Here is a 24,095-nt window from a genome sequence, read left to right as displayed (position 1 = left end):
AGGGCCTGGCATACTGTGAGGGCTTAACAAGGCCCAAAGTTAGGGTCTTAATGAAGGGTCATTCCCAAGCGCTTAGTACAGTGCTCTGCAGACAGTAAGCGCTCAATAAATACGATTGAATGAATGAATTATTATTATCCCAGCGCTTAGAACAGTGCTTGGCACTTAGTAAGCGCTTAACAGACACCATCATTATTATGATTATTATTACTATCCAGCCCAGCGCTTAGTACAGGGCCTGGCACACCGTGAGGGCTTAACAAACCCCACAATTAGGGTCTTAATGAAGGGTCATTCCCAAGCGCTTAGTACAGTGCTCTGCACACAGTAGGCACTCAATAAATACAACTGAATGAATGAATGATTATTACCTCAACGCTTAGTACAGTGCTCTGCACACAGTAAGCGCTCAATACATACGACTGAATGAATATTACCCCAGCGCTTAGAACAGTGTTTGGCACTTAGTAAGCGCTTAGCAGACACCATCATTATTACGATTATTATTACTACCCAGCCCAGCGCTTAGTACAGGGCCTGGCACACCGTGAGGGCTTAACAAACCTCACAATTAGGGTCTTAATGAAGGACTGTTCCCAAGCGCTCTGCACACAGTAAGCACTCAATAAATACGATTGAATAAATGAATATTACCGCAGCACTTAGAACAGTTCTTGGCACTCAGTAAGCACTTAACAGACACCATCATTATTATGATTATTATTACTATCCAGCCCAGCGCTTAGTACAGGGCCTGGCACACCGTGAGGGCTTATCAAACCTCACAATGAAGGGTCGTTCCCAAGCGCTTACAGTGCTCTGCACACAGTAAGCACTCAATAAATACGATTGAATGAATGAATGAATATTACCTCAGCGCTTAGAACAGTGTTTGGCACTTAGTAAGCGCTTAGCAGACAACACCATTATTATTACTACCCAGCCCAGCGCTTAGTACAGGGCCTGGCACACCGTGAGGGCTTAACAAACCTCACAATTAAGGTCTTAATAAAGGGTCATTCCCAAGCGCTTGGTACAGTGCTCTGCACAAAGTAAGCGCTCAATAAATACGATTGAATGAATGGGTTCGAATCCCGGCTCCACCACAAGTCTGCTGTGTGACCTTGGGCAAGTCACCTAACTTCTCTGAGCCTCAGCTACCTCATCTGTAAAAATGGGGATTAAGACTGTGAGCCCTATGTGGGACAACTTGATCACACTCTATCCCCCCCCAGCGCTTAGAACAGTGCTTTGCACATAGTAAGCGCTTAACAAATGCCATCATCATCATCATTATTATGATTATTATTACTACCCAGCCCAGCGCTTAGTACAGGGCCTGGCACACCGTGAGGGCTTAACAAACCCCACAGTTAGGGTCTTAATGAAGGGTCATTCCCAAGCGCTTAGTACAGTGCTCTGCACAAAGTAAGCGCTCAATAAATACCACTGAATGAATGAATACTACCCCAGCAATTAGAACAGTGCTTGGCACTTAGTAAGCACTTAACAGACACCATCATTATTATGATTAGTATTACTACCCAGCCCAGCGCTTAGTACAGGGCCTGGCACACCGTGAGGGCTTAACAAACCCCACAATTAGGGTCTTAATGAAGGGTCATCATCATCATCAATCGCATTTATTGAGCGCTTACTGTGTGCATCATCATCATCATCATCATCATCAATCGTATTTATTGAGCGCTTACTATGTGCAGAGCACTGTACTAAGCGCTTGGGAAGTACAAATTGGCAACATATAGAGACGGTCCCTACCCAACAGCGGGCTCACAGTCTAAAAGGGGGAGACAGAGAACAAAACCAAACATACTAACAAAATAAAATAAATAGAATAGATATGTACAAGTAAAATAAATAGAATAGTAAATATGTACAAACATATATACAGGTGCTGTGGGGAAGGGAAGGAGGTAAGAAGGGAGGGATGGAGGCGGGACGAGGGGGAGAGGAAGGAAGGGGCTCAGTCTGGGAAGGCCTCCTTCCCAGGGCACTGTACTAAGCGCTTGGGAAGTACAAATTGGCAACACATAGAGACGGTCCCTACCCAACAGTGGGCTCACAGTCTAAAAGGGGGAGACAGAGAACAAAACCAAACATACTAACAAAATAAAATAAATAGAATAGATATGTACAAGTAAAATAGAGTAATAAATATGTACAAACATATATACAGGTCGTTCCCAAGCGGTTAGTACAGTGCTCTGCACACAGTAGGCGCTCAATAAATACGATTGATTGATTGATTGATAATTAAGGGCGAAGGGCCCCCTCCGCCCCCCGCCCCGCACTCCCTCCGGGCGGCCGTTAGGGGGCGCGCGGTCGGAGCACGCGACCCCAGACCACGTGACCCGGGCGGCCCGGACTGTACCATTCCGCTCCCGCGGCGGGGGGGGAACGGACGGACAGGGCGAGGCGGGAGGTCGGGTCTGGTCACCGTGGACACTCCCGGGCGCGGCCGGGGCACTCACCGGGGGCCTGGCGGGTCGAGGAGGGCCGCGGAAGGTCTGCGGGCGCCGGCGGCCGCCCAGCGTGGGAACGGGACCTCAGCACGCATGCGCGCCCCGCCCCCCTGACGCCCAGGCGCATGCGCCCCCACCGCCTCCGACTTCCAGGCGCATGCGCCCCCCGACGCCTCCGACTTCCAGGCGCATGCGCCCCCCCCCCTACACACCTCCGACTTCCAGGCGCATGCGCCCCCCCCTTCATTCATTCATTCAAGAGTATTTAGTGAGCGCTTACTGTGTGCAGAGCACCGTACTAAGCGCTTGGGAAGTCCAAGTCGGCAACATCTAGAGGCGGTCCCGACCCAACAGTGGGCTCGCAGTCTAGAAGGGGGAGAGAGGGAACAAAACCAAACATATTAACAACATAAAATAAGTAGGATAAATATGTACAAGTAAAATAAATCAATAAATAGAGTAATAAATACGTACAAACATATATACATATACAGGGGTGTTGTGGGGAAGGGAAGGAGGTAAGGCGGGGGGGCGATGGAGAGGGGGGGAGAGGAAGGAGGGGGCTCAGTGTGGGAAGGCCTCCTGGAGGAGGTGAACGCTCAGTAGGGCCTTGAAGGGAGGAAGAGAGCTAGCTTGGCGGATGCAGGAAGGGAGGGCATTCCAGGCCAGGGGGAGGACGTGGGCCAGGGGCCAAGGGTGGGCCAGGTGCATGCGCCCCCCGACAACCCCCGACTTCCAGGCGCATGCGCCCCCCGAGCCCCCGACTCTCAGGCTCATGGGCCCCCCCCCAACGCCCAGGCGCATGCGCCTCCCGACGCCCCCAACGCAGGCGCCCGCCCCTCCCTCCCGACGCCCAGACGCATGCGCCCGGATCCGCGCAGCCGCAGTACCAACCAAGCGTCGTTCTTCTAAAAGCAGCCCGGTCCCTTCATTCATTCAATCAATCGTATTTATTGAGCGCTTACTGTGTGCAGAGCACTGTACTAAGCGCTTGGGAAGTCCAAGTTGGCAACATCTAGAGACGGTCCCTACCCAACAGCGGGCTCACAGTCTAGAAGGGGGAGACAGACAACAAAGCAAAACATATTAACAAAATAAAATTAATAGAATAAATATGCACGAATAAAATAAATAAATAAATAACATTCCCACTTGGGAACGTTACGACTGAGGGCTGGCCCTGTGTCTACCAACTCGGATAATAATAATAATAATAATAATGGTATTAAGCGCTTACTGTGTGCCAATCATTGTACTAAAAGCTGGGTTGGATTCAAGCAAATCGGGTTGGACACAGACCCCTGTCCCACGTGGGGCTCCCAGTCTTCATCCCCATTTTACAGATGAGGGAACTGATGCCCAGAGAATAATAATGATGGTATATGTTAAGCACTTACTAAGTGTGAAGCACCGTTCTAAGCGCTGGGGGGGGGGGGGGGAATACAAGGTGATCAGGTTGTCCCACGAGGGGCTCTCAGTCTTATTCCCCATTTTACAGATGAGGGAACTGAGGCACAGAGAAGTGAAGTGGCTTGCCCGAGGTCACACGACTCCTGCACTTGTCAGCTGTGTGACTTCGGGCAAGTCACTTCACTTCTCTGTGCTTCAGTTCCCTCATCTATAAAATGTGGACTAACTCTGTGAGCCCCACGTGGCACAACCTGATTACCTTCTATCTACCCCAGCGCTTAGAACAGAGCTTGGCACAGAGTAAGCGCTTAACAAACGCCGTCATTATTATGATTATATTACATTATTATGATGATGACGATGTCAGCTGTGTGACTTTGGGCAAGTCACTTAACTTCTCTGGGCTTGTTACCTCATCTGTAAAATGGGGACTAAGGCTGTGAGCCCCACGTGGCACAACCTGATTACCTTCTATCTACCCCAGCGCTTAGAACAGTGCTTGGCACAGAGTAAGCGCTTAACAAACGTTGTCATTATTATGATTATATTACATTATTAGGATGATGACGATGTCAGCTGTGTGACTTTGGGCAAGTCACTTAACTTCTCTGGGCCTCAGTTACCTCATCTGTAAAATGGGGACTAAGATGGTATTTGTTAAGCACTTACTATGTGCAAAGCACTGTTCTAAGCACTGGGGAGGATACAAGGTGATCAGGTTGTCCCACGGGGGCTCACAGTTTTAATCCCCATTTTACAGATGAGGTAACAGACACAGAGAAGACAAATGATTGGCCCAAAGTCACATAGCTGACAGTTGGCGGGATTTGAACCCATGACCTCTGACTCCAAGCCTGTGCTCTTTCCACTGAGCCACGCTGCTTCTGCTACTGATTCTGTGAGCCCCACTAGGGACAACCTGATAACCTTGTATCTACCCCAGCGCTTAGAACAGTGCTTGGCACAGAGTAAGGGCTTAACAAATGCCGTCATTATTATGATTATATTACATTATTAGGATGATGAAGACGATGATCGGCGAGCCGGTTGAGCGGGTGGGCTGGGCTCCGGCCGAGCGGGCTCGTCCGGCAGAGGGCGCCGCCGCGGTCGGCGCCGGTGGGGGCCCGGGCGCATGCGCGCGCGGCGCCGCTCTGGGAGGGGGCGGAAGTAACCATAGAGACGAGGGGCAGAGGCCGGGCTGGGGCACGTCCGCCCGGCCGTCCGCCGACCCTTGACCCCTGACCCCTGACCCCGGGGGGCCCGCTGCCGCCAACGCCACAAGCCGGGCAGGTGAGGCCGGAGACCGGGGGGGGAAAACACACATTTTCATCATTATTATTATTATTATTATCACTATTATTATAAAGATGACATTTATTAAGCGCTTACTATGTGCCAAGCACTGTTCTAAGCGCCGGGGGGGTTACAAGGTGATCAGGTGGTCCCAGGTGGGGCTGAGTCTTCATCCCCATTTTACAGATGAGGGAACTGAGGCCCAGAGAAGTGAAGTGACCTGCCCAGGGTCACCCACCTAACAAGTGGCAGAGGCAGGATTAGAACCCACGACCTCCCACTCCCAGGCCTGTGCTGTAGCCACTGAGCCCCGCTGCTTCCAGCCAGCCATTCGTCATGGCAGTTAGTGTGAGGATATTTATTTATCGCGCCAGACAACCTGGTCACTGTGAGAATCAACGTGGCTTAGTGAAAAGAACCCGGGCTTGGGAGTCAGAGGTCGTGGGTTCTAATCCCTGCTCTGCCACTTGTCAGCTATGTGACTTGGGGCAAGGCACTTCTCTTCTCCGGGCCTCAGTTACCTCATCTGTAAAATGATGGCATTTATTAAGCGCTTACTATGTGCAAAGCACTGTTCAATGCGCTGACTGTGGGACAACCTGATCACCCTGTATCTACCCCAGCGCTTAGAACGGTACTTTCATTCAACCGTATTTATTGAGCGCTTACACGTAAGCTCTTAACAAATACCATTATTATTATTATTAGAAGCAAATCGGGTTGGCCACAGTCCCTGTCCCTCGTGGGGCTCACGTTCTCAATCCTCATTTTACAGATGAGGGAACTGAGGCCCAGAGAAGTGAAGTGACCTGCCCAGGGTCACCCACCTAACAAGTGGCAGAGGCAGGATTAGAACCCACGACCTCCCACTCCCAGGCCTGTGCTGTAGCCACTGAGCCCCGCTGCTTCCAGCCAGCCATTCGTCATGGCAGTTAATGTGAGGGTATTTATTTATCGCGCCGGACAACCTGGTCACTGTGAGAAGCAGCGTGGCTTAGTGAAAAGAGCCCGGGCTTGGGAGTCAGAGGTCGTGGGTTCTAATCCCGGCTCTGCCACTTGTCAGCTGTGTGACTTTGCGCCAGTCACTTCTCTGGGCCTCAGTTACCTCATCTGTAAAATGATGGCATTTGTTAAGCGCTTACTATGTGCAAAGCACTGTTCAAAGTGCTGACTGTGGGACAACCTGATCAATCAATCAATCAATCGTATTTATTGAGCGCTTACTGTGTGCAGAGCACTGTACTAAGCGCTTGGAAAGTACAAGTTGGCAACATATAGAGACAGTCCCTACCCAACAGTGGGCTCACAGTGTAAAAGACCACCCTGTATCTACCCCAGCGCTTAGAACGGTACTTTCATTCAATCGTATTTATTGAGCGCTTACACATAAGGTCTTAAATACCATTATTATTATTAGAAGCAAATCGGGTTGGCCACAGTCCCTGTCCCTCGTGGGGCTCACGTTCTAGATCCCCATTTTACAGATGAGGGAACTGAGGCACAGAGAGGTGAAATGACTCGCCCAAGGTCACCCAGCTGACGAGTGGCAGAGATTAAAACTCATGACCACTTTCTCCCTCGTAGAACTCCTTGAGTCCCGGGACTCAGAGCCCCCAGCTTCTCATCCCGCCTCCATCCCTTACCAGCTGGGTGGCCTTGGGCACCGTTCCCACTTCTTCAAATTGGGGATTTAATACCTGTTCTCCCTCCCGTCTGGACTATAAGCTCCCTGTGGGCCCCGATGAACTTGGATCTACCCCAGTGCTTAGAACAGTGCTTAATTTTTTTTTTATAATGGCATTTATTAAGCGCTTACTATGTGCAGAGCACTGTTCTAAGCGCTGGGGAATTTACAAGGTGATCAGGTTGTCCCACGTGGGGCTCACAGTCTTCATCCCCATTTTACAGATGAGGAAACTGAGGCCCAGAGAAGTTAAGTGACTTGCCCAAAGTCACACAGTTGACAAGTGGTGGAGCCGGTATTTGAACCCATGACCTCTGACTCCAAAGCCCATGCTTTTTCCACTGAGCCACGCAGCTTCTCTAATGTTGCTATCAGTATTGTCTGCTGCTTTGATTTTAGTTGCATCTTATTAATTAATTAATCTTATCAGTGCCTCCCCAGCCAGACTGTGAGCTCGTTGTGGGCAGGGATTGTTATTGCTATATTATACCTTCCCAAGCACTTAGTAATAATAATAATAATAATGGTATTTGTTAAGCGCTTACTATGTGCAAAGCACTGTTCTAAGCACTGGGGAGATTACAAGGTGATTAGGTTGTCGGGGGGGGGGGGGCTCACAGTTTTAATCCCCATTTTACAGATGAGGTAACTGAGGCCCAGAGAAGTTAAGTGACTTGCCCAAAGTCACACAGCTGACAGTTGGCGGAGCTGGGATTTGAACCTTTTAGACTGTGAGCCCACTGTTGGGTAGGGGCTGTCTCTATATGTTGCCGACTTGTACCTCCCAAGCGCTTAGTACAGTGCTCTGCACACAGTAAGCACTCAATAAATACGATTGATTGATTGATTGACCTCTGACTCCAAAGCCCGGGCTCTTTCCACTGAGCCAAGCTGCTTCTCTAACTGTGCATATAGTAAGCGCTCAATAAATACGACAATGAATACGTTAAACTAGTCCACTTCATTCGCTTGTTATTTTGATGTTATGGTGCAGATTGATACAATGGAAGATGTCTAAAAAGAGGATTCTGGTAATAAATAATTGAATGTCAATTATAAGGTGTAACCTAAGATGTCTTTGCATTCTTATAGGGGACATAAATATGGCTGCTGTTGATATTGGAAAAGACCAAATCAACAAAGATCCAGACAGCTGTGATATCCCCTTTTATGTTTCTGAATTCGTTGAAAGAGAAGTTGGAAATGACCTTCAGTCTTTAAAGAAACTTAGCAAACTCATTGAACAGCTGTCAGAAAGCAAAGCGCATTTAGAAGAGCAGGCAAGTATTAAACTAGTCCGCTTCATTCACGTGTTATTTTGGCGTTATAGCGTAGACTGCAATATAAGAGCTCTAAAAAGAGGGATTCTGATCATAAATAATAACTTATTTTACCATTATAAGGTGTAGTTTCTGCTCAAGTGAATCACTTATGCTAAGAACACAATAACTGGTCGCTTTGTAAGCATTTTAGGATGTTTTACAAATTTTAAATGATTCTTCATACTCTTTTGACGTGTGAAGTGTTTTAAGGTGCAGACATTTCACAGCGCCCAAATCCCTCCATGTCAGTTTTGTATTCCGTTTTTCCTCCCTGTCAGGCAGAGCCCTTATTATAATAATGGTGGCATTTATTAAGCGCTTACTATGTGCAAAGCACTGTTGACGGTGTCCATGAAATGTATGTCCCCTGAACTGCTTTTTGTTCCATAAAACCAGGTACTTACGATTTCATCTGAAGTTCCCAAAAGAATTCAGAATGCCTTGCAGAAGGCTGAAGAGTCCGAGACCCTTCTTAATCGCCTTTTGGAGCAACAAACTCTCGTGGTCGGTTCCATCAGCAAACACTTGGCATCCGCTCAGCCGCTGATGGAGGAGCTCGGGGAACTGATCGGCCAAATCGAAGAAGTCGAACGGCATCTTGCTTACCTGAAGTGGATTTCACAGATCGAGGACCTAAGGTAAAATGGGTTTCGGTGAACACCCGATTACCTTTTTTTGTCCTTCCAAGCTTCTGTCTACAAGAAGCCCTGGGAGGGGGGAATAAGGAGCAGTCGGGCTAATTAGATAATAGTTAAATTATAAAAATGTAATTCTTCTCTGAGTGGTTGAGATCGCAGTAAATGAAAAGGAAGGAAAGCTTTGAAAGGAGCTTTATTTGCATTTGAAAGACTGTGCTCCACTTGGGGTTTCCTCCGTGGGAACAGGGGTGGTAGCTGTGACTGATTATCAGTCAATCAATGGTACTTACTATGTGCTCTACTAAGCTCTTGGGAGAGTACAGTTCAACAGAATTAGCAGATAAGTTCCCTGCCCTTGATGAGCTTCCAGTCTAGAGGGATTTGAGCAGCCAGGGACTCCAGGGATTGGGACTGAGGTGATCTGAGCTGCTGCTATTGCTGTGGGCAAATTAGAAAGTGGTGGGGGTGAGAGGAGTGGAGGAGGCAGAGACATAATAATAATGGCATTTATTAAGCACTTACTATGTACAAAGCACTGTTCTAAGTGCTGGGGAGTTTAGTGGCTGAGCAGAATTTCTCTGTTTTCGGCCAAAGGCCAGACAGAATTGGGGCAGGATAGAAAGTGTAGGTGAATCCCTGCCACCTCAGTCAGTCCCAGCTCTAACTTTCACTTCCTCCTCCCTCCTGCCTCCCCTCCGGGCCTGGGAGCCCGAGGACCTGGGTTCTAATCCCGGCTCCGCCACATCCCGTTGTTGGGGAGGGACCGTCTCTATATGTTGCCAACTTGTACTTCCCAAGCGCTCAGTACAGCGCTCTGCACACAGTAAGCGCTCAATAAATGCGATTGAATGAATGAATGTCTGCCGGGTGACCTTGGGCAAGCCACGTCAGTTCTCTGGGCCTCAGTGACCTCATCTGTAAAATGGGGATTAAGACTATGAGGCCCACGTGGGACAACCTGATTACCTTGCATCTACCCCAGCGCTTAGAATGGAGCTTGGCACATAGTAAGCACTTAACAAATACCATAATAATCAATCAATCAATCAATCGTATTTATTGAGCGCTTACTGTGTGCAGAGCACTGTACTAAGCGCTTGGGAAGTACAAGTCAGCAACACATATAATTATATTAAATATAATAATATTTACTACTATTAGAAAGAATGGTTGGTCATACCACCGTCTTTTCAGTGACAACTAGAAAGAACCCTTCATCCAGACGATTGTCTTCGAACCCGAAGATGGCCTTATCTGTGACCAATTCATTTTGCTGTGTTTTGCTTGCCTTGGGCAAGTTACTTCACTTTTCTGGACCTCTCTTACCTCATCTGTAAAATGGGGATTAAGACTGGGAGCCCCATGCGGGACAGGGACTGTGTCCAGCCTGCTAAATTTGTATCTACCCAGCACATAGAACAGTGCCTGGCACATTGAAAGCGCTTTACAAGTACCATAATTATTATCATTATTATTATTACAGTGATCACATCCAGCAATACCTGATGACCAATAACGTGCCAGAGGCAGCCACGGCTCTGGTGTCCATGGCAGAATTAGACATTAAGCTTCAGCTGTCGTCCTGCACTCATCTCCGGACTTTCATAAGATCTACAGTTCAGTTCTGGCATAAAATCCTCAAAGACAGGCTAACGAGGTAGGAGAAGCCATTCGGAGGCCGGGGCAGGGTTGCGGGGGAAAGGGATGGGGCTTCTGGAAAGGAGCCTTGGTTGGAATGTTTTGTGTTTCAGTGATTTTGAGGAGATCCTCACTCAGCTGCACTGGCCGTTCATCAGCCCTCCCCAGGCTCAGTCTACCAGCCTAGGCCGGACCTCCGCTACTCCGGACCTCTACGGTAGCTTGGAGGTGCTGTTTTGTCAGCTTCTGAAATTGCAAACCCCGTATCCTTTTGGAATAAACACGTTTCGGAATCTTTTAATTTAATTTTTTATTATTATTTTTTACGGAAGGTTTAGTGGCGGGGAGAAATGAATGGAGAGCAGACCTTTCAAAAATATGCAGCCTTTTAGTGGAACTAGAAACCAAGCAGTGAGGAATTGTGCCTCAAATTAGTCTTTCCATCCCCTCTGGGAAAATTGGAAGCAGCGTGGCCTAGTGGATAGAGCACAGGCCTGGGAGTAAGAAGGACCTGGGTTCTGATTCCGGTTCCGCCTCTTGTCTGCTGTGTGACCTGGGGCAAGTCACTTGACTTCTCTGGGCCTTAGTCCTCTCATCTGTAAAATGGGGATTAAGACTGTGAGCCCCAAGTGGGACAGGGACTGTGTCCAACCCGATGCGACGCAGGAGGGAGAGCGAGCCGGGGGAGAGAGAGCTTAATCGGGGAATGATGAATTTCTATCTACTCCAACGCTTAGAACAGCATTTGACACACAGTAAGCGCTTAATATATGCCATTAAAAGGAAAAAGCAGGCATTTTAAGTGGAGCGGGGATGGGAGGGGACAGGCTTCAGGGGAGTAACAGGCCAGAAAGCCACCATTTGCCGTCTCCTCCGTCCTGGCTGGAATCCCTCAAATCAGCACTGGCTTTAAGGGCCCACAGCCACCTTACTATGTGCCAAGCATTGTCCTAAGCACTGGGGGAGATACAGCCTAATCAGGTTGGATGCAGTCCATATCGCACATGGGGCTCACAGTCTTAGTCCCCATTTTACAGGTGAAAGAGAGCCGAAGTCCAGAGAAGCGAAGCGACTTGCCCAAAGTCACACCGCAGACAAATGGTGGAACTGGATCCTTCCCAAGCCCATCTCTATCCACTAGGCCACGGTGCTTCTCCGTTTCCCAGTCCCATGCCCTAACCACTACACTACACCACCTCATCCCTGCATGCGTCCCCTTCGTGCCGTTTTGAAGGCCGGTTAAATCGCTCTGAATGTCTCTCGATGATAATTACCATTATCGACTAGAGTCATCAGGTTTGTGTGGCTTTTTTAATGAACTGAATACTTCAAAGAGTATTTCGATGTTACATTTTCCGGGGGCGGGGGGAAAAACCGCCGGTGTGAAACTTCAGTGCCGGAAGATTCAACAACTGAATAGTGTAGATTTTTGAACCCTTTACCTTGACCAGAAAACCCCAGCGATGAATTGCTAACGGAGCCGAAACGACTCCCAGAGAAGTATTCTCTCCCTGATACCCCCGCGGTCCTCCTTCCAATCCAGCTCATGGTGACACCCCTCCAGAAGCGGTTCAAGTATCACTTCAGTGGAAACCGACAGACCAATGTTATCAGCAAGGTATCTGTGGGGTCATTTTGGGGGGCGTTTCTGTTTGTGACCGTCCCCGCTCGGGTGGCTCAGATCTTTCCCTGCCACTTGCCTAAGACCATTCCTTTGCCAGCATTCCCCTTTCAGGTTCTTAAATAATAATTACGCTTCTTGTTAAGCACTTACTACGTGCCAAGCACTGTTCTAAGCACTGGGGAGGAAAGTTAGCTGAGTCTGGGGTCTTGCTTTTCCCAGAGGACTCTGCAGCCTACTCCCACCGTGCATCGCTACTTCTCAGAAATGTTAGGGGAGCAATTTCCCCTTGACTTTTATCTCCAATTTAGAGAGTTTGGGCGAGGTTTTGGAAGAAAATGGAGACTCTTACATTTTACATTCTAGCTAGCATAAACTCAACTTGCTATATACATATATATGACATAATATATATATGTATGTATTTGTAATATATATTGCGTGTGTGTGCATATGTATGTATTTGTATACCAACATTTAAGTGTGTGTGTTTCATATTTGGGAAGTAGACTGTCTTTCCCGAAATGTCATTATAGAGACGGGGCTGTGAGTATTGACATTCCTGAGAATGTCGGCATATATTCTAGGACTTAAAACAGTAGACTGAGCGTGCTGAAACCAGATTTTTATTCCTCTCCCTGCCACTGGTTTGCAGCAAACCAACCTGTCTCTCAGTTTCTTCCATTGAAAGGTATTTGGGTGGGCAGTAGGGCTCAGATGTTAGTCACCAGGGGGGTCACCACTGCCTACAAAATAGCCTGATTAGCTCGAGGAGGCATTCCTTTCTCCTCGCTTTTCCCTGGTGGGTCTAGAGACCCAGCAAGAGTAGCCACCTGTCTCTCCTTTCACCAGACGGCAGCGTCGTCTTTAGATGTTCTTGCTTCTAGACTCTGGGTAAAATTGCTCCTTGCTCCTCTTCCCTCAACTATTGTCTTTAATGGATCAGAGTGGTCTAGGCGTAGAGCACAAGCCTGGGAGGTAGACCTGGGTTCTAATCCTGGCTTTGCTCTTTGCCTGCAGCATGACCTGGGGTGGGTTACTTCACTTCTTTGTGCCTTTGCTTCCTCACCTGTAAGCTCACTGGGGGCAGGGAACATGTCTGCCAACTGTGTTGTCTCATCCACTCCCAAGCCCTCAGTACAGTACACAGCAAATACCATCGATCGGTTAATGAATCGGACCCCTAGGACACCGGGCGTCTCGGAGCGGGTGGAATTGTCAGGACCCCCGATATGATGGACGGCCAAGACTCCCTCTCTGCCCCTCATTTTGGGTCTGCTCTCTGGGGACGGGGCAGGGCAAGCCCTCCCGTTAGGGAGGCAGGAAACTGCCAAGAACTTTGGGTTCTACCTCATGACAACTTCCATCTTCCCCTCAGCCCGAATGGTACCTGACTCAGGTACTTATGTGGATCGGAAACCACGCTAAGTTTCTGGATGAGAAAATCCAACCGATACTAGACAAAGCAGGCTCACCAGTGAACGCGAGGGTAAGGAGATCGTCGCCAAACCCTTCGGTCGGCCCCTCGGGACGTACGCCGGGCCGGCTCGGTGTTCACCCAGGGGACGTCCTTGTCTTTCAGCTTGAATTTTCTCGGGCGCTGATGATGTTGGTTCTGGAGAAGTTAGCCGCCGACGTCCCCTGCGTCTTGTACGACGACAACCTCTTCTGCCATCTGGTCGATGAGGTGCTCCTGTTTGAGCGGGAGCTCCACGGTGCTCACGGCTACCTCAGCACCTTCCCGGGCTGTATGCACATTCTCTCCGAAGAATCCTGTTTCCAGAGATGGCTGACGGTGGAAAGAAAATGTAAGTATCTTGCGAATACTGTGATCTGGCCCGTTCGGAGCCAAACCCGCTGCCGTCCGAATTCGCCACCTACCCCTTGTCCCTCCTCGGCCCTGAAACGTCCTCCCTCCTCCGTCTATGCCAGACGCCCCCCCGTCCCCACCTTCAAAGTTCAGCGCTTAGAACAGTGCTTTGCACATAGTAAGCGCTTAACAAATGCCATCATTATCATTATTATTATAAAGATCACATCTCCTCCAAGAGGCCTTTTTTATCATATTTGTTAAGCGCTCAGTACGTGTCAGGCACCGTTCTAAGCACGAGGTATCGAAACCAAAATTCATCATCGGTCCGAGTTAGGAAGGTGTGACACGTAAATAGCTGAACGTTTTTTGTACCTGTGTGTTTCAGTTGCTCTTCAAAAGATGGATTCCATGCTTTCGTCTGAAGCGGCTTGGGTCTCCCAATATAAGGACATTACCGATGTCGATGAAATGAAGGTTCCAGACTGTGCAGAAACTTTCATGACGTTGCTCCTGGTTATGACGGGTAATAATGAGATTTCAGAGGTGGTTTCCTTTTAAAATAGGTTCATCGCGGTATTGAGGGAACTTGATTCATTTCCAATTTCATAGTACCAAAGCGGTGAGTATGGAGACGTGAAAGAGTTAAAACCTGGAATGCTTACAGAGTTTCAGTTTCAGCCTAGGTCATTCTAGTCTGCCTCTCAGTCTTTGATCACAATCGGGTTCATATGTATAAAAACTCCTTTGGCAGCTGTTTAATAAGGCAAATTGATAACTCAAGTGAGAATTTTGTTTAATTGGAACTAGGACTAGCAGTCGGTGAAGCACAAATAAGGAGTCCCTTCACTTTGTCACTGACAAATCTACTCCAGAGTGTAGCTATTGGTAGTGTTCAGTGTACTTCTAGATTGTAAGCTCCTTGTGGGCAAGAAAAATGCCTACCAACAGTTATATTGCACTCTCCCAAGCAATGATCTGCGCACAGTGACTGCTCATTAACTGTGATTACCTCAGCCCTTGAGTCAGTCTGGACTTTAGGGGAAGAAGGATGAATAAGCGCTTAGAACAGTGCTCTGCACGTCAGAAGCGCTCATTAAAAATCATTGATCGATTGAATAGCATGAACCTTCCAGGTGATTCTGAATGGAACTGGGGAGAAAATGAGACACTTACTGTGAAAACCCTGTACTCTTTCCACTTCCAGCCGTTTTGCTAAAATTGATTCGGGAATAGCTGTGGATTTTAAACTAGAAGGTGCCAAAATGCCTGAAAAGGGGGACAGAAAATGAATTGCAAGTTTGAAACAAGGCTGACAGTCCTCCTCCTTTCTCCGCAGACCGCTATAAGAGCCTCCCTTCCGCCTCTAGAAAGCTCCAGTTCCTGGAGTTGCAGAAAGACCTGGTTGATGACTTCAGGATACGGCTAACTCAGGTCATGAAAGAGGAATCCAGAGCAGCCCTCGCCTTCCGCTACTGTGCAATCCTCAACGCCGTCAACTACATCGCCACGGTCCTCGCGGACTGGGCTGACAATGTTGTGAGTCGATTTCTTTTTCTCTCGAGCCCCTTAGCTGTACGTTCGTCCTTCCACCCCTCTGCGTGCACGTCGCGTATTTCTCGGAAGAGGAAGAAAGCAGAAAAGTAAGGGTGGCCCAGTGGATAGATCAAGGCCCTGGAAGTCAGAAGGACCTGGGTTCTAATACCAGCTTCGCCATTTGTTTGCTATGCTTCTTAATACCGATCATCATCATCAATCGTATTTATTGAGCGCTTACTATGTGCAGAGCACTGTACTAAGCGCTTGGGAAGTACAAATTGGCAACATATAGAGACAGTCCCTACCCATCAGTGGGCTCACAGTCTAAAAGGGGGAGACCCCACAGAATATCCAGTGTACATTATTTCTCAGCCAGAGAAGTGTCCTTTAAAAAAAACTATGTATTAACAGCCTTTCTATCAGACCATATGTTATTCTGAACCATTGGAGGAAAATGTAAATACTAGCGAAAGCACTGAAAATGGGTGCCCTCGGAACCTTGTTTCAGATTCGGTTGTCTCTCTCCTTTCCCGCTTTCCAGTACTGTCGAAAGGTTAAAAAAAGAAATGATCTTCAAGCATTTTCCCCTATTTTGGGCCTAAAAATCCCTGAGCCCCTCTGGGGGGTGGTCAAACAGTGTGAATGTGAGCATAACTGCCCCGCTTTGTTCTCCCCCTGTCCGTCTCAGTTCTTCTTGCAGCTGCAGCAGGCTGCTTTGGAAGTGTGTGCCGACAGTCACGCCCTCAGCAAGCTGCAGCTGGGCCAGCTGGCCTCCATGGAAAGTTCTGTCTTCGATGACATGATAAACCTCTTGGAGCGTTTGAAGCAGGACATGTTGGCCCGACAAGTAGACCACGTCTTTCGGGAGGTCAAAGACGCAGCCAAATTGTACAAGAAAGAAAGGTGAGGCCTCGGGATTGCCACCCCTTGGCGATCGCTGAATACTCCTCCGCTTTTCCGGGACCCGTTCTGGAGCGAGCCCGCCTGCTTCCTTGACCACGCACGACGGGCAGCCAGGGTGGCCCGGGAGGCCAGGTCAGAAGCAGTGTGGCCTAGTGGCTAGAGCACGGTCCTGGGAGTCAGCGGGACCTGGGTTCAGATCCCGGCTCCGGCACCTGTCTGCTGTGTGACCCTGGGCAAGTCACTTCACTTCTCTGGGCCTCAGTTCCCTCATCGGCAAATTGGGGATTGACTGGGGGAGCCCCAGGTGGGACAGAGACTGAGCCCACCCTGATCAGCTTCTGTCTATCCCAGCGCTCAGAACAGTGCCTGGCACATAGTAAGTGCTTCGCAAATACCATAAAAATAAAAAAAAAACAGTCCCGCGGGTGCTCCCTGTAGCCGGCACGGCACCCGGACTAGAACACGGATCCTCCGTGACACCGGGTTCTTCCAAAACGTAAATGCTGCGTTCTTGGAGAACCAACTATCCCGACATCATTGGAAATGTTTTCGCATATTATAATTTGGAGAGCGGACTTACCGCTAACTTCACCAAAAACGCGTTCTGGAGCGGGAGCATGGCGCAGTGGACAGAGCACGGGCCCGGGAAGCAGAAGTTCTGATCCCGGATCCGCCAGGTGTCTGCCGTGTGACCTTGGGCAAGTCACTTCACTTCTCTGGGCTTCAGTTCCCTCATCTGAAAATGGGGATTGAGACCGTCAGCCCTATAGTGGGCCAAGGGACTAGGTCCAACCCGATTTGCTCAGAACCTCCCCAGCGCTTAATGCAGTGTGTGGCACCTAGTAAGCGCTTAATAAATGCCATAATTATCATTAGTATTTTGGCACCGGCCAATCTCCAGGCTTGAAGCCGCCTTGCAGAAAGAGCAATTTCCAACGAAAATCTAGGTCCTCCCTGACGTGCGTGTTGTGAAAGGGACACGTGGTTCACACAGGTGGGGTTCTTTATCTGGTCTGTTGTAGTGTACTCTTCCAAGCGCTCAGTATACCGCTCTGCACACACGGAGGGCTCAATAAAGACTATTGATGATCCGCGCTCAAGGGCGTGGGGCTACTCAACCTCAGGCGGTTCTCAGAGCGTGGATGCTTTTCCAGGGTGGGATGAGTTGGAGCTCGAAGGGGCTGGTGGGCTGGAAGTCTTCAGTCCCTTTCCTCTGTCGCCGCTCCTTGCAGGTGGCTCTCGCTGCCGTCTCAGAGCGAGCAGGCCGGAATGTCCCTGTCCAGCTCGGCCTGTCCCCTGCTGCTGACTCTGAGAGACCACCTCCTGCAGCTGGAGCAGCAGCTCTGTTATGCTCTCTTCAGACTTTCCTGGCAGATGCTCGTGGAGAAGCTGGATGTCTTCATCTACCAAGAAGTACGTACGGGAAGGCTCGGGCCCTGGGCCGCAGTCCGTCCGTCCGTCTGTCCGTCAGTGGTACTCGCTGAGCGCTTACTGAGGGCGAGGTGCTGTGCTGAGCACTTGGGAGAGAGCAGAACAACAGAGTAGGAAGATACATTCCCCCTAGACCGTACGCTCGCTGTGGGCAGGGAACGTGTCTGTGGACTCTGTACACAGGGAGGCAACGGGGCCTAGTGGAAAGAGACCTGGAGTCAGAGGACCTGGGTTCGTTCATTCAATCACATTTACTGAGCACTTACTGTGTGCAGAGCACTGTACTAAGTGCTTGGGAGAGTGCAGGACAGCAATAGACTGACACATTCCCTGCCCACAAGGAGTTTACAGTCTAGAGGTTCTACTCCCGGCTCTGCCCCTTGTCTGCTGTGTGACCCTGGGCAAGTCTCTTGACTTCTCTGGGCCTCGGTTCCCTCATCTGTAAATTGGGGATTAAGAATGTGGGGACAGGGACTGTGTCCAACCCAACTACCTTGTATCTACCCCACACTTAGAACAGTGCTTGGCACATAGTAAGCGCTTAAAAAATGCCACAGTTATTATTGTCCTCTTCCAAGCGCTTAGTACAGTGCTCCGCACACAGGAAGCACCCGATAGACGCCACTGATGGCGCTGCCTTCTGTGCCCACGAGGAACATAGGGGGGAGGCGGACATTAAAATAAATTCCGGCAGGGACAGATAGTAGAGGATAAGGCTATTTATGCAAGTGCTGAGGGCCCGGGGAGAGTTTCAGAGGGTTTCAGGGGTTCCCGCAGGCCTCAGCTGTGGGCCCAATTGCTCTTGTTTCCCCAGGTTATTCTGGCAAATCACTTCAATGAAGGCGGAGCGGCCCAACTGCAGTTTGACATGACTCGGAATCTCTTCCCTCTATTCTCCCACCACTGCAAGAGGCCAGAAAACTATTTCAAGCAGTAAGTAAATCTGTCGTCTTTCAGAACTAAAGCTTAAAAAGCAAGCGGGTTGAAATGAGAGAACTCCTGGAAAACTATCTTTAAAGGGCTGCCGGGTTTAGAAGTCTGCTGGCCGGTGGACGGTGGGATTTCGAGGGGACGGAATGCTAGGATTAAAAAGTATTTAGGCTCAGGATTTTGCCTAGCATTTTATTTTCCAGTTTGCTCTCAAGAACCTCCAATGGCTGAGCAAACACCTCCACATCCCACAGAAGCTTTAAAGCCGCCAATCACCCCTCCCAGCTCACTTCACTGATTTTATACTCCAGCCCAGCCCGCACACTCTGCTCCTCTACCGCCAACTTAATCACTGTGCCCCAGTCTCGTTCTATCTCACCGCCAACCCCTTTCTCACGTCCTTCCCCTAATTTCTTCCCCCTCCATAGACGCCAGACCCCCCACTCTCCCCACCTTCAAAGCATTACTAAGGTCACATCTCGTCCAAGAGGGCTTCCCCAATTAAAGCCCTCTTCTCCCCTGCTCCCTCTCCCTTCCACATCACCTGGGCGCTTCAGTCTGTAACCTCTGAACGCTTGATATTCATTCGCCCCGCTTCCAACCCGAGAGCACTTTTGTACGGATCTTTAAATTATATATTTTTTCATATTAATATCTGTCTCCCCCTCTAGACCATAAGCCCATTAAGGGCGAGGAAAGTTTCTGCTAATTCTGTTGTACTGGACTCTCCCAAGCTCTGCACATAGTAAGTTCTCAATAAATACAGTTGCTTGATTGAAAGCAAGATGAGGTGGGTTTTGCCACCGAATAAATTGCTATCTGGAGAGAACCGAAGCACCACACCCTTCTGCCCCATCTCCCACGGTACAATGCCAGAAGAGGGGGGAGAAACCGGCAAGAAGAGATGTCTGGAAGAACCCTTGCTCCTCCTCTCCCTTAGCGCCCTGTGTCTCTCACACAACTGTCGGGAGGGAGGAGTCCAGCTCCCGGCTACACTTCGTCTAGTATTTATGGAACGCTTTCTGTGGGCGAAGCACTGTAATAAGTGCTTGGGAGAGCACATTGTAACAATTGGTAGACATGTTCCTTGCCCAAAAGGAGCTTACAGTCTAGAAGGGGAGACAGATGATAATACAGATAAACTACGGATGAGTATGGAAGTGCTGTGGAGCTGGGTGAGTGTGTGATGAACATAAAGGAAGCGAGTCAGGGCAACGCAGAAGGGAGTGGGAAGAGAGGAAATAGGGGCTAAGTCAGGGGAAGCCTCTTGGAGGAGGTGTGCCTTCAATAAGGCTTTGAAGGGAAGAGAGAGTAATTATGTTGGATATGAAGAGGGAGGGTGTTTCAGGCCAGAGGCAGGATGTGGGCAAGAGGTCGGTGGTGAGAGAGATATGCCAGCGGGGTACGGTGAGAAGGTTGGCAATAGAGGAGCAGAGTGAGCGGGCTGGGTTGTATTGGAGAGTAGCGAAGTGAGGAAGGAGGGGGGCAAGGTGACCGACTGCTTTAATGGTGACGGTGAGGAGTTTGTGTTGGATGCAGAGGGTGGCGGAGCCACCACTGGAGGTTCTTGAGGAACGGAGAGACGTGGACTGAACGTTTGTTAGGAAACCGTTCTCAAGCAGCCCGCTCCCCTGCCGCCTCCGGAAACTTTAAAAAGAAAGGGGCGTGGGCTCTCGGCGCAAGGAGGAGGAGGGGGGAAGGTAGGAGAGAAGCGGGGCCGGTGGGGTGACGAGCCGGGGGCGGAGAGGATGGATTGAGTACCGAAAGGCTTTTCCGGTTCCAATTGTAAGAAGTTGTCTTGGTGTCAGAGTCCCATCCGTCTTAAAATGAGCAGCGTAGATTATGTCGAGTTGCCGACTCGTTCAGCTGGGAGCTTTTCTTTTCGCCGGCGAGAGCATTTAAAAACGAATCGGATTTCGTGTGCCCGGAAAGGAAGCGGCCCTCAGAGGAGAAAAGTCCGTTGGATCTACAGCGTTCGTCTCTGGTGGGGGAAAATGACAGAGGCGGTTTTCCCAACACAGTTCCACGCGTGGTGCTTTGCGCTCCTGCTTGATCTCTTTTTAATTTCAGGGAATTTTAAACATTGTTCCGTTGGCCCTCCCGACACATCGGACTGAGGGCGAGAGGAGCCAAGTGGAGAGAGTGAGTCAGGATGTTGAGTGACTCTCCTGAAGTCACAAAGGAAGTCAGAGGTAGAATGGGAAGCCACGCTCGAGGAATTTCGATTTGATTTGCTTGACCCAGTGGCCAGTGAGCTCTCAGTAGCTTGGGCTTCTAGTCTTTGTAAATTACATCGAAACCAAGCAGGCAGAATGCTGCCGAAGAATTTCCTGATTTTGTTTTCTTATTCATTCATTCACTCATTTATTGAGCGCTTACTGTGCTCAGAGCACTGTACTGAGCGCTTGGAAAGTACAATTCAGCCATAAATGGAGCCAGTCCCTGCCCACAACGGGCTCACGGTCTAGAAAGGGGGAGGCGGACATCAAAGTAAGTAAAGAGGCATCAATAGCATCTATATAAATAAACAGAATTATAGATCTATACACACATCGTTAATATAAATAAGTAGAATTACCCTTGGTCGTGTTCCCGCCAGGGCACGGAGGGCAGCAGACCATAAGCCAGCCATGGTGCGGCTCACGCCGTGACCTTCCCCGAGGGGGTCTTTTTAATCCCTGAGCTCGTTCCGTGGCTGAACTGTTTGGAAGAACGATCCGACATCCACTCCGAAGTCAGTGAAGCGAGGAATGAGGGCCCAATCTTACCCACCTGGGTTTGTCAGGGGTCGACTGCATAAATCAAGGCAGGGGCCCACCTTGGCCATGAAGCGGGGTGACTGTACTTGGTCAGACTGGGTTGTGGGGTTTTTTTTTCGGATCCAGGTGTTTCTTCCCTGCTGTTCTAAAACAAGCGGGGAGGTGGGGGCGTAAATGTACCGTTCTTCCTTGAGACCGGGGCGCCTCGCGGAACAGTGGTGCGTGTGGTTTGCAAAGGGCCTTAATTTTAGTATTGTGTGTTGCTACTGTTATGGTATCTGTTAAGCGCTTACGATGGGTCAAGCACTGTTCTGAGCGCTGGGGTAGATACGAGTTCATCGGGTATTAAGTAGCGTAAGGAGGCCTGGCGGTGGAAAGGTGCACAGATGGTTTCTCTAGATCGAACAATGCGATGTGACATTCCCCTCTAGGCTGTGGCCTTGTTGTGGTAGTAATAATAATAATAATAATGGCATTTATTAAGCGCTTACTATGTGCAAAGCACTGTTCTAAGCACTGGGGAGGCTACAAGGTGATCAGGTTGTCCCACGGGGGGCTCACAGTCTTAATCCCCATTTTACAGATGAGGGAACTGAGGCACAGCGAAGTTAAGTGACTTGCCCAAAGTCACACAGCTGACAGTTGGCAGAGTGGAGATTTGAACCCATGACCTCTGACTCCAAAGCCCGTGCTCTTTCCACTGAGCCAAGCCGCTTCTCATAGACGCCAGGAACGTGCCTACCGGCCCTGTTGCATTGTGCTCCCCTAACCACTTAGTGCAGTCCCCCGCCCACAGTAAGCGCTCAGTAAATACAACGGATCGACTGAAGCAGGATCGCGACCGCTCTTGACTTTTCCCATCTTTTCTCTTGGACAGCATCAAAGAGGCCTGCATTATCCTGAATCTGAATGTCGGCTCTGCCCTCCTGCTGAAAGACGTGCTCCAGTCCTCCTCGGAGGAGTCCACGGCCTCAGCGGCCTTAAACGAGGTTGGGGTCTATAAATTAGCGCCGCAGGATGTGGAGATTTTATTAAATCTGAGGACAAACTGGCCGAATACGGGAAAATAATCCAATGTTCTTCATTTCCGGTTTATTTTTCTCTGAATAAAAGGAAAGCCAAATTGGGGTCCAAATGAAAGGATTTCCTGAAATCTCCGCACAAATTTCTAACTGCAATTTAGTCAAATGCCGGAACTGAATTTTACCTTAATCCTGTTTGAGGTTTTAGCAATTAACGTATCCCATTTTGAATTAAATTGTTTCACATCTTGCTTCTCTTGCCAACCTCTTAACTTGTATGATCTCTTCGGCTTTCTTCTCACTTTGGAGCTAATGAAAAATGTCGCTGTAGCATACTTTAATGGTACCTAATTTTATACTCTCCAGGCACATCTCACTGTAAGATGAGATGGGTTTTAGATATTTTCCACTTAAAACCAAATGACTTCTGATGTTCTTTAGACTAATTGATGAAAGTAGCCATGACTTTTCTGAAGGACACTTCTAGCAAACCGCCCTCCCCCAGCAAAGAAAAACAAACCCCGAAATGTAGTATACAAAAAGATTTTTTTTTTTAATAAAAACATAGGTCTGCCCTAACATTGAAGCTGAATGGATTCCCCTCAATGAGTCCTGCTGTACTAGGGGAGAAAGGTGATGGTGATGGAATTGGTTAAGCGCTTACTATGTGCCAAGCACTGTTCTAAGCGCCGGGGTAGAAACAAGCTAATCAGGTTGGACTCAGTCCCTGTCCCACATAGGGCTCGTGGTCTTAATCCCCACTTTTCAGATGAGGTAACTGAGGCTCAAAGAAATGAAGTGACTTACTCAAGGTCACACAGCGGACAAGTGGTGAAGCCAGGATTAGAACCCAGGTCCTCTGACTCCCACGTCCGTGGTCTTTCCACTCCCTCCTATGCTCCTGGCATAAATGATCCTGGCGAAATAAACCCAGGGTGAACTGGGCTCTTTCAGTAACATTGTCACGCAGAGATTTTGGGCTTAAAGAGTACTACCGTAACTGCGTAAAGCCCTTGGCAGTTACCGTTTCCACAAAAGGATTTGGAAAATGAATCTGAGCCTGCCTTCCAACTGGCTGTATGTTCTTTTGGTAAAAACTATTTTAATGTATTCACTCAAAAGCTAATTCTACTTGTTCTATTTTGACACCTGTCTCCATGTTTTGTTTTGCTGTCTGTCTCCCCCTTCTAGACTGGGAACCCGTTGCTGGGTAGGGACCGTCTCTATCTGTTGCCGACTTGTACTTCCCAAGCGCTTAGTACAGTGCTCTGCACACAGTAAGTGCTTGATAAATACATTGAATGAACGAATGAGTGAAAAGCTGCTCAGAGAAGCAGTGTGGCCTAGTGCTCTGCACACAGTAAGTGCTCAAATACGACTGAATGAATAAATGAGTGAAAAGCTGCTCAGAGAAGCAGCCTGGCCTAGTGGATTGAGCATGGACCTGGGAGATGGAAGAACTTGAGTTCTAATTCCAACTCAACCACTTTTCTTCTGTGTGACATAGGGCAAGTCACTTAAATACTCTGCCTTTCAGTTACTTCATCTGTAAAATGGGTACTGAGACTGGGAACCCCTTGGGGGCCATTATCTGTGTCCAACCTGATTATCA

At 49.0% G+C, this 24,095-nt stretch overlaps 2 protein-coding genes and 1 long non-coding RNA gene across 4 annotated transcripts in view; 1 reads left to right on the top strand and 2 right to left on the bottom strand.

Moving 5' to 3' along the window:
- Positions 1-2,564, bottom strand: part of PUS7 (pseudouridine synthase 7) — a 37,524-nt gene extending 34,960 nt beyond the window's left edge. For both annotated transcript variants that reach the window (XM_038740960.1, XM_038740962.1), the window contains exon 1: positions 2,493-2,564. The gene's annotated coding sequence lies outside the window, so the exon portion shown is untranslated. The remainder of the gene's footprint in view (positions 1-2,492) is intronic.
- Positions 2,565-5,118: 2,554 nt separating this feature from the next.
- On the top strand, positions 5,119-23,679 carry RINT1 (RAD50 interactor 1). Its single transcript, XM_038740959.1, has 14 exons — positions 5,119-5,183; positions 7,963-8,150; positions 8,589-8,830; positions 10,314-10,487; positions 10,582-10,731; positions 11,930-12,086; positions 13,468-13,578; positions 13,672-13,897; positions 14,288-14,425; positions 15,239-15,438; positions 16,127-16,341; positions 17,574-17,754; positions 18,587-18,705; positions 22,339-23,679. The coding sequence occupies exons 2-14, from the start codon at positions 7,974-7,976 to the stop codon at positions 22,529-22,531; spliced, it is 2,283 nt and encodes a 760-aa protein (XP_038596887.1). The 5' UTR covers positions 5,119-5,183; positions 7,963-7,973; the 3' UTR covers positions 22,532-23,679.
- Positions 14,568-15,390, bottom strand: LOC119920784. The gene is made up of 3 exons (XR_005448432.1): positions 15,301-15,390; positions 15,076-15,168; positions 14,568-14,653 (listed from the first exon to the last, which is right to left on the bottom strand). It is a non-coding gene; the product is annotated as an uncharacterized LOC119920784 (long non-coding RNA).
- Positions 23,680-24,095: the final 416 nt, after the last annotated feature.

The sequence above is a fragment of the Tachyglossus aculeatus genome (genome assembly GCF_015852505.1).
Source record: "Tachyglossus aculeatus isolate mTacAcu1 chromosome 12 unlocalized genomic scaffold, mTacAcu1.pri SUPER_6_unloc_1, whole genome shotgun sequence".
In the NCBI taxonomy this organism is placed as follows: Eukaryota; Metazoa; Chordata; class Mammalia; order Monotremata; family Tachyglossidae; genus Tachyglossus; species Tachyglossus aculeatus.
The sequence above is the reverse complement of the archived record's forward strand: the minus strand, read 5'-3'. Positions and strand labels throughout refer to the sequence as shown.

Coding starts and splice junctions, on each gene's coding strand:
- RINT1 (XM_038740959.1), top strand. CDS start 7,974: ATGGCTGCTGTTGATATTGGAAAAGACCAAATCAACAAAGATCCAGAC. Junction 10,488..10,581: donor CTCAAAGACAGGCTAACGAG/GTAGGAGAAGCC, acceptor TTTGTGTTTCAG/TGATTTTGAGGAGATCCTCA. Junction 15,439..16,126: donor CGGACTGGGCTGACAATGTT/GTGAGTCGATTT, acceptor TGTCCGTCTCAG/TTCTTCTTGCAGCTGCAGCA.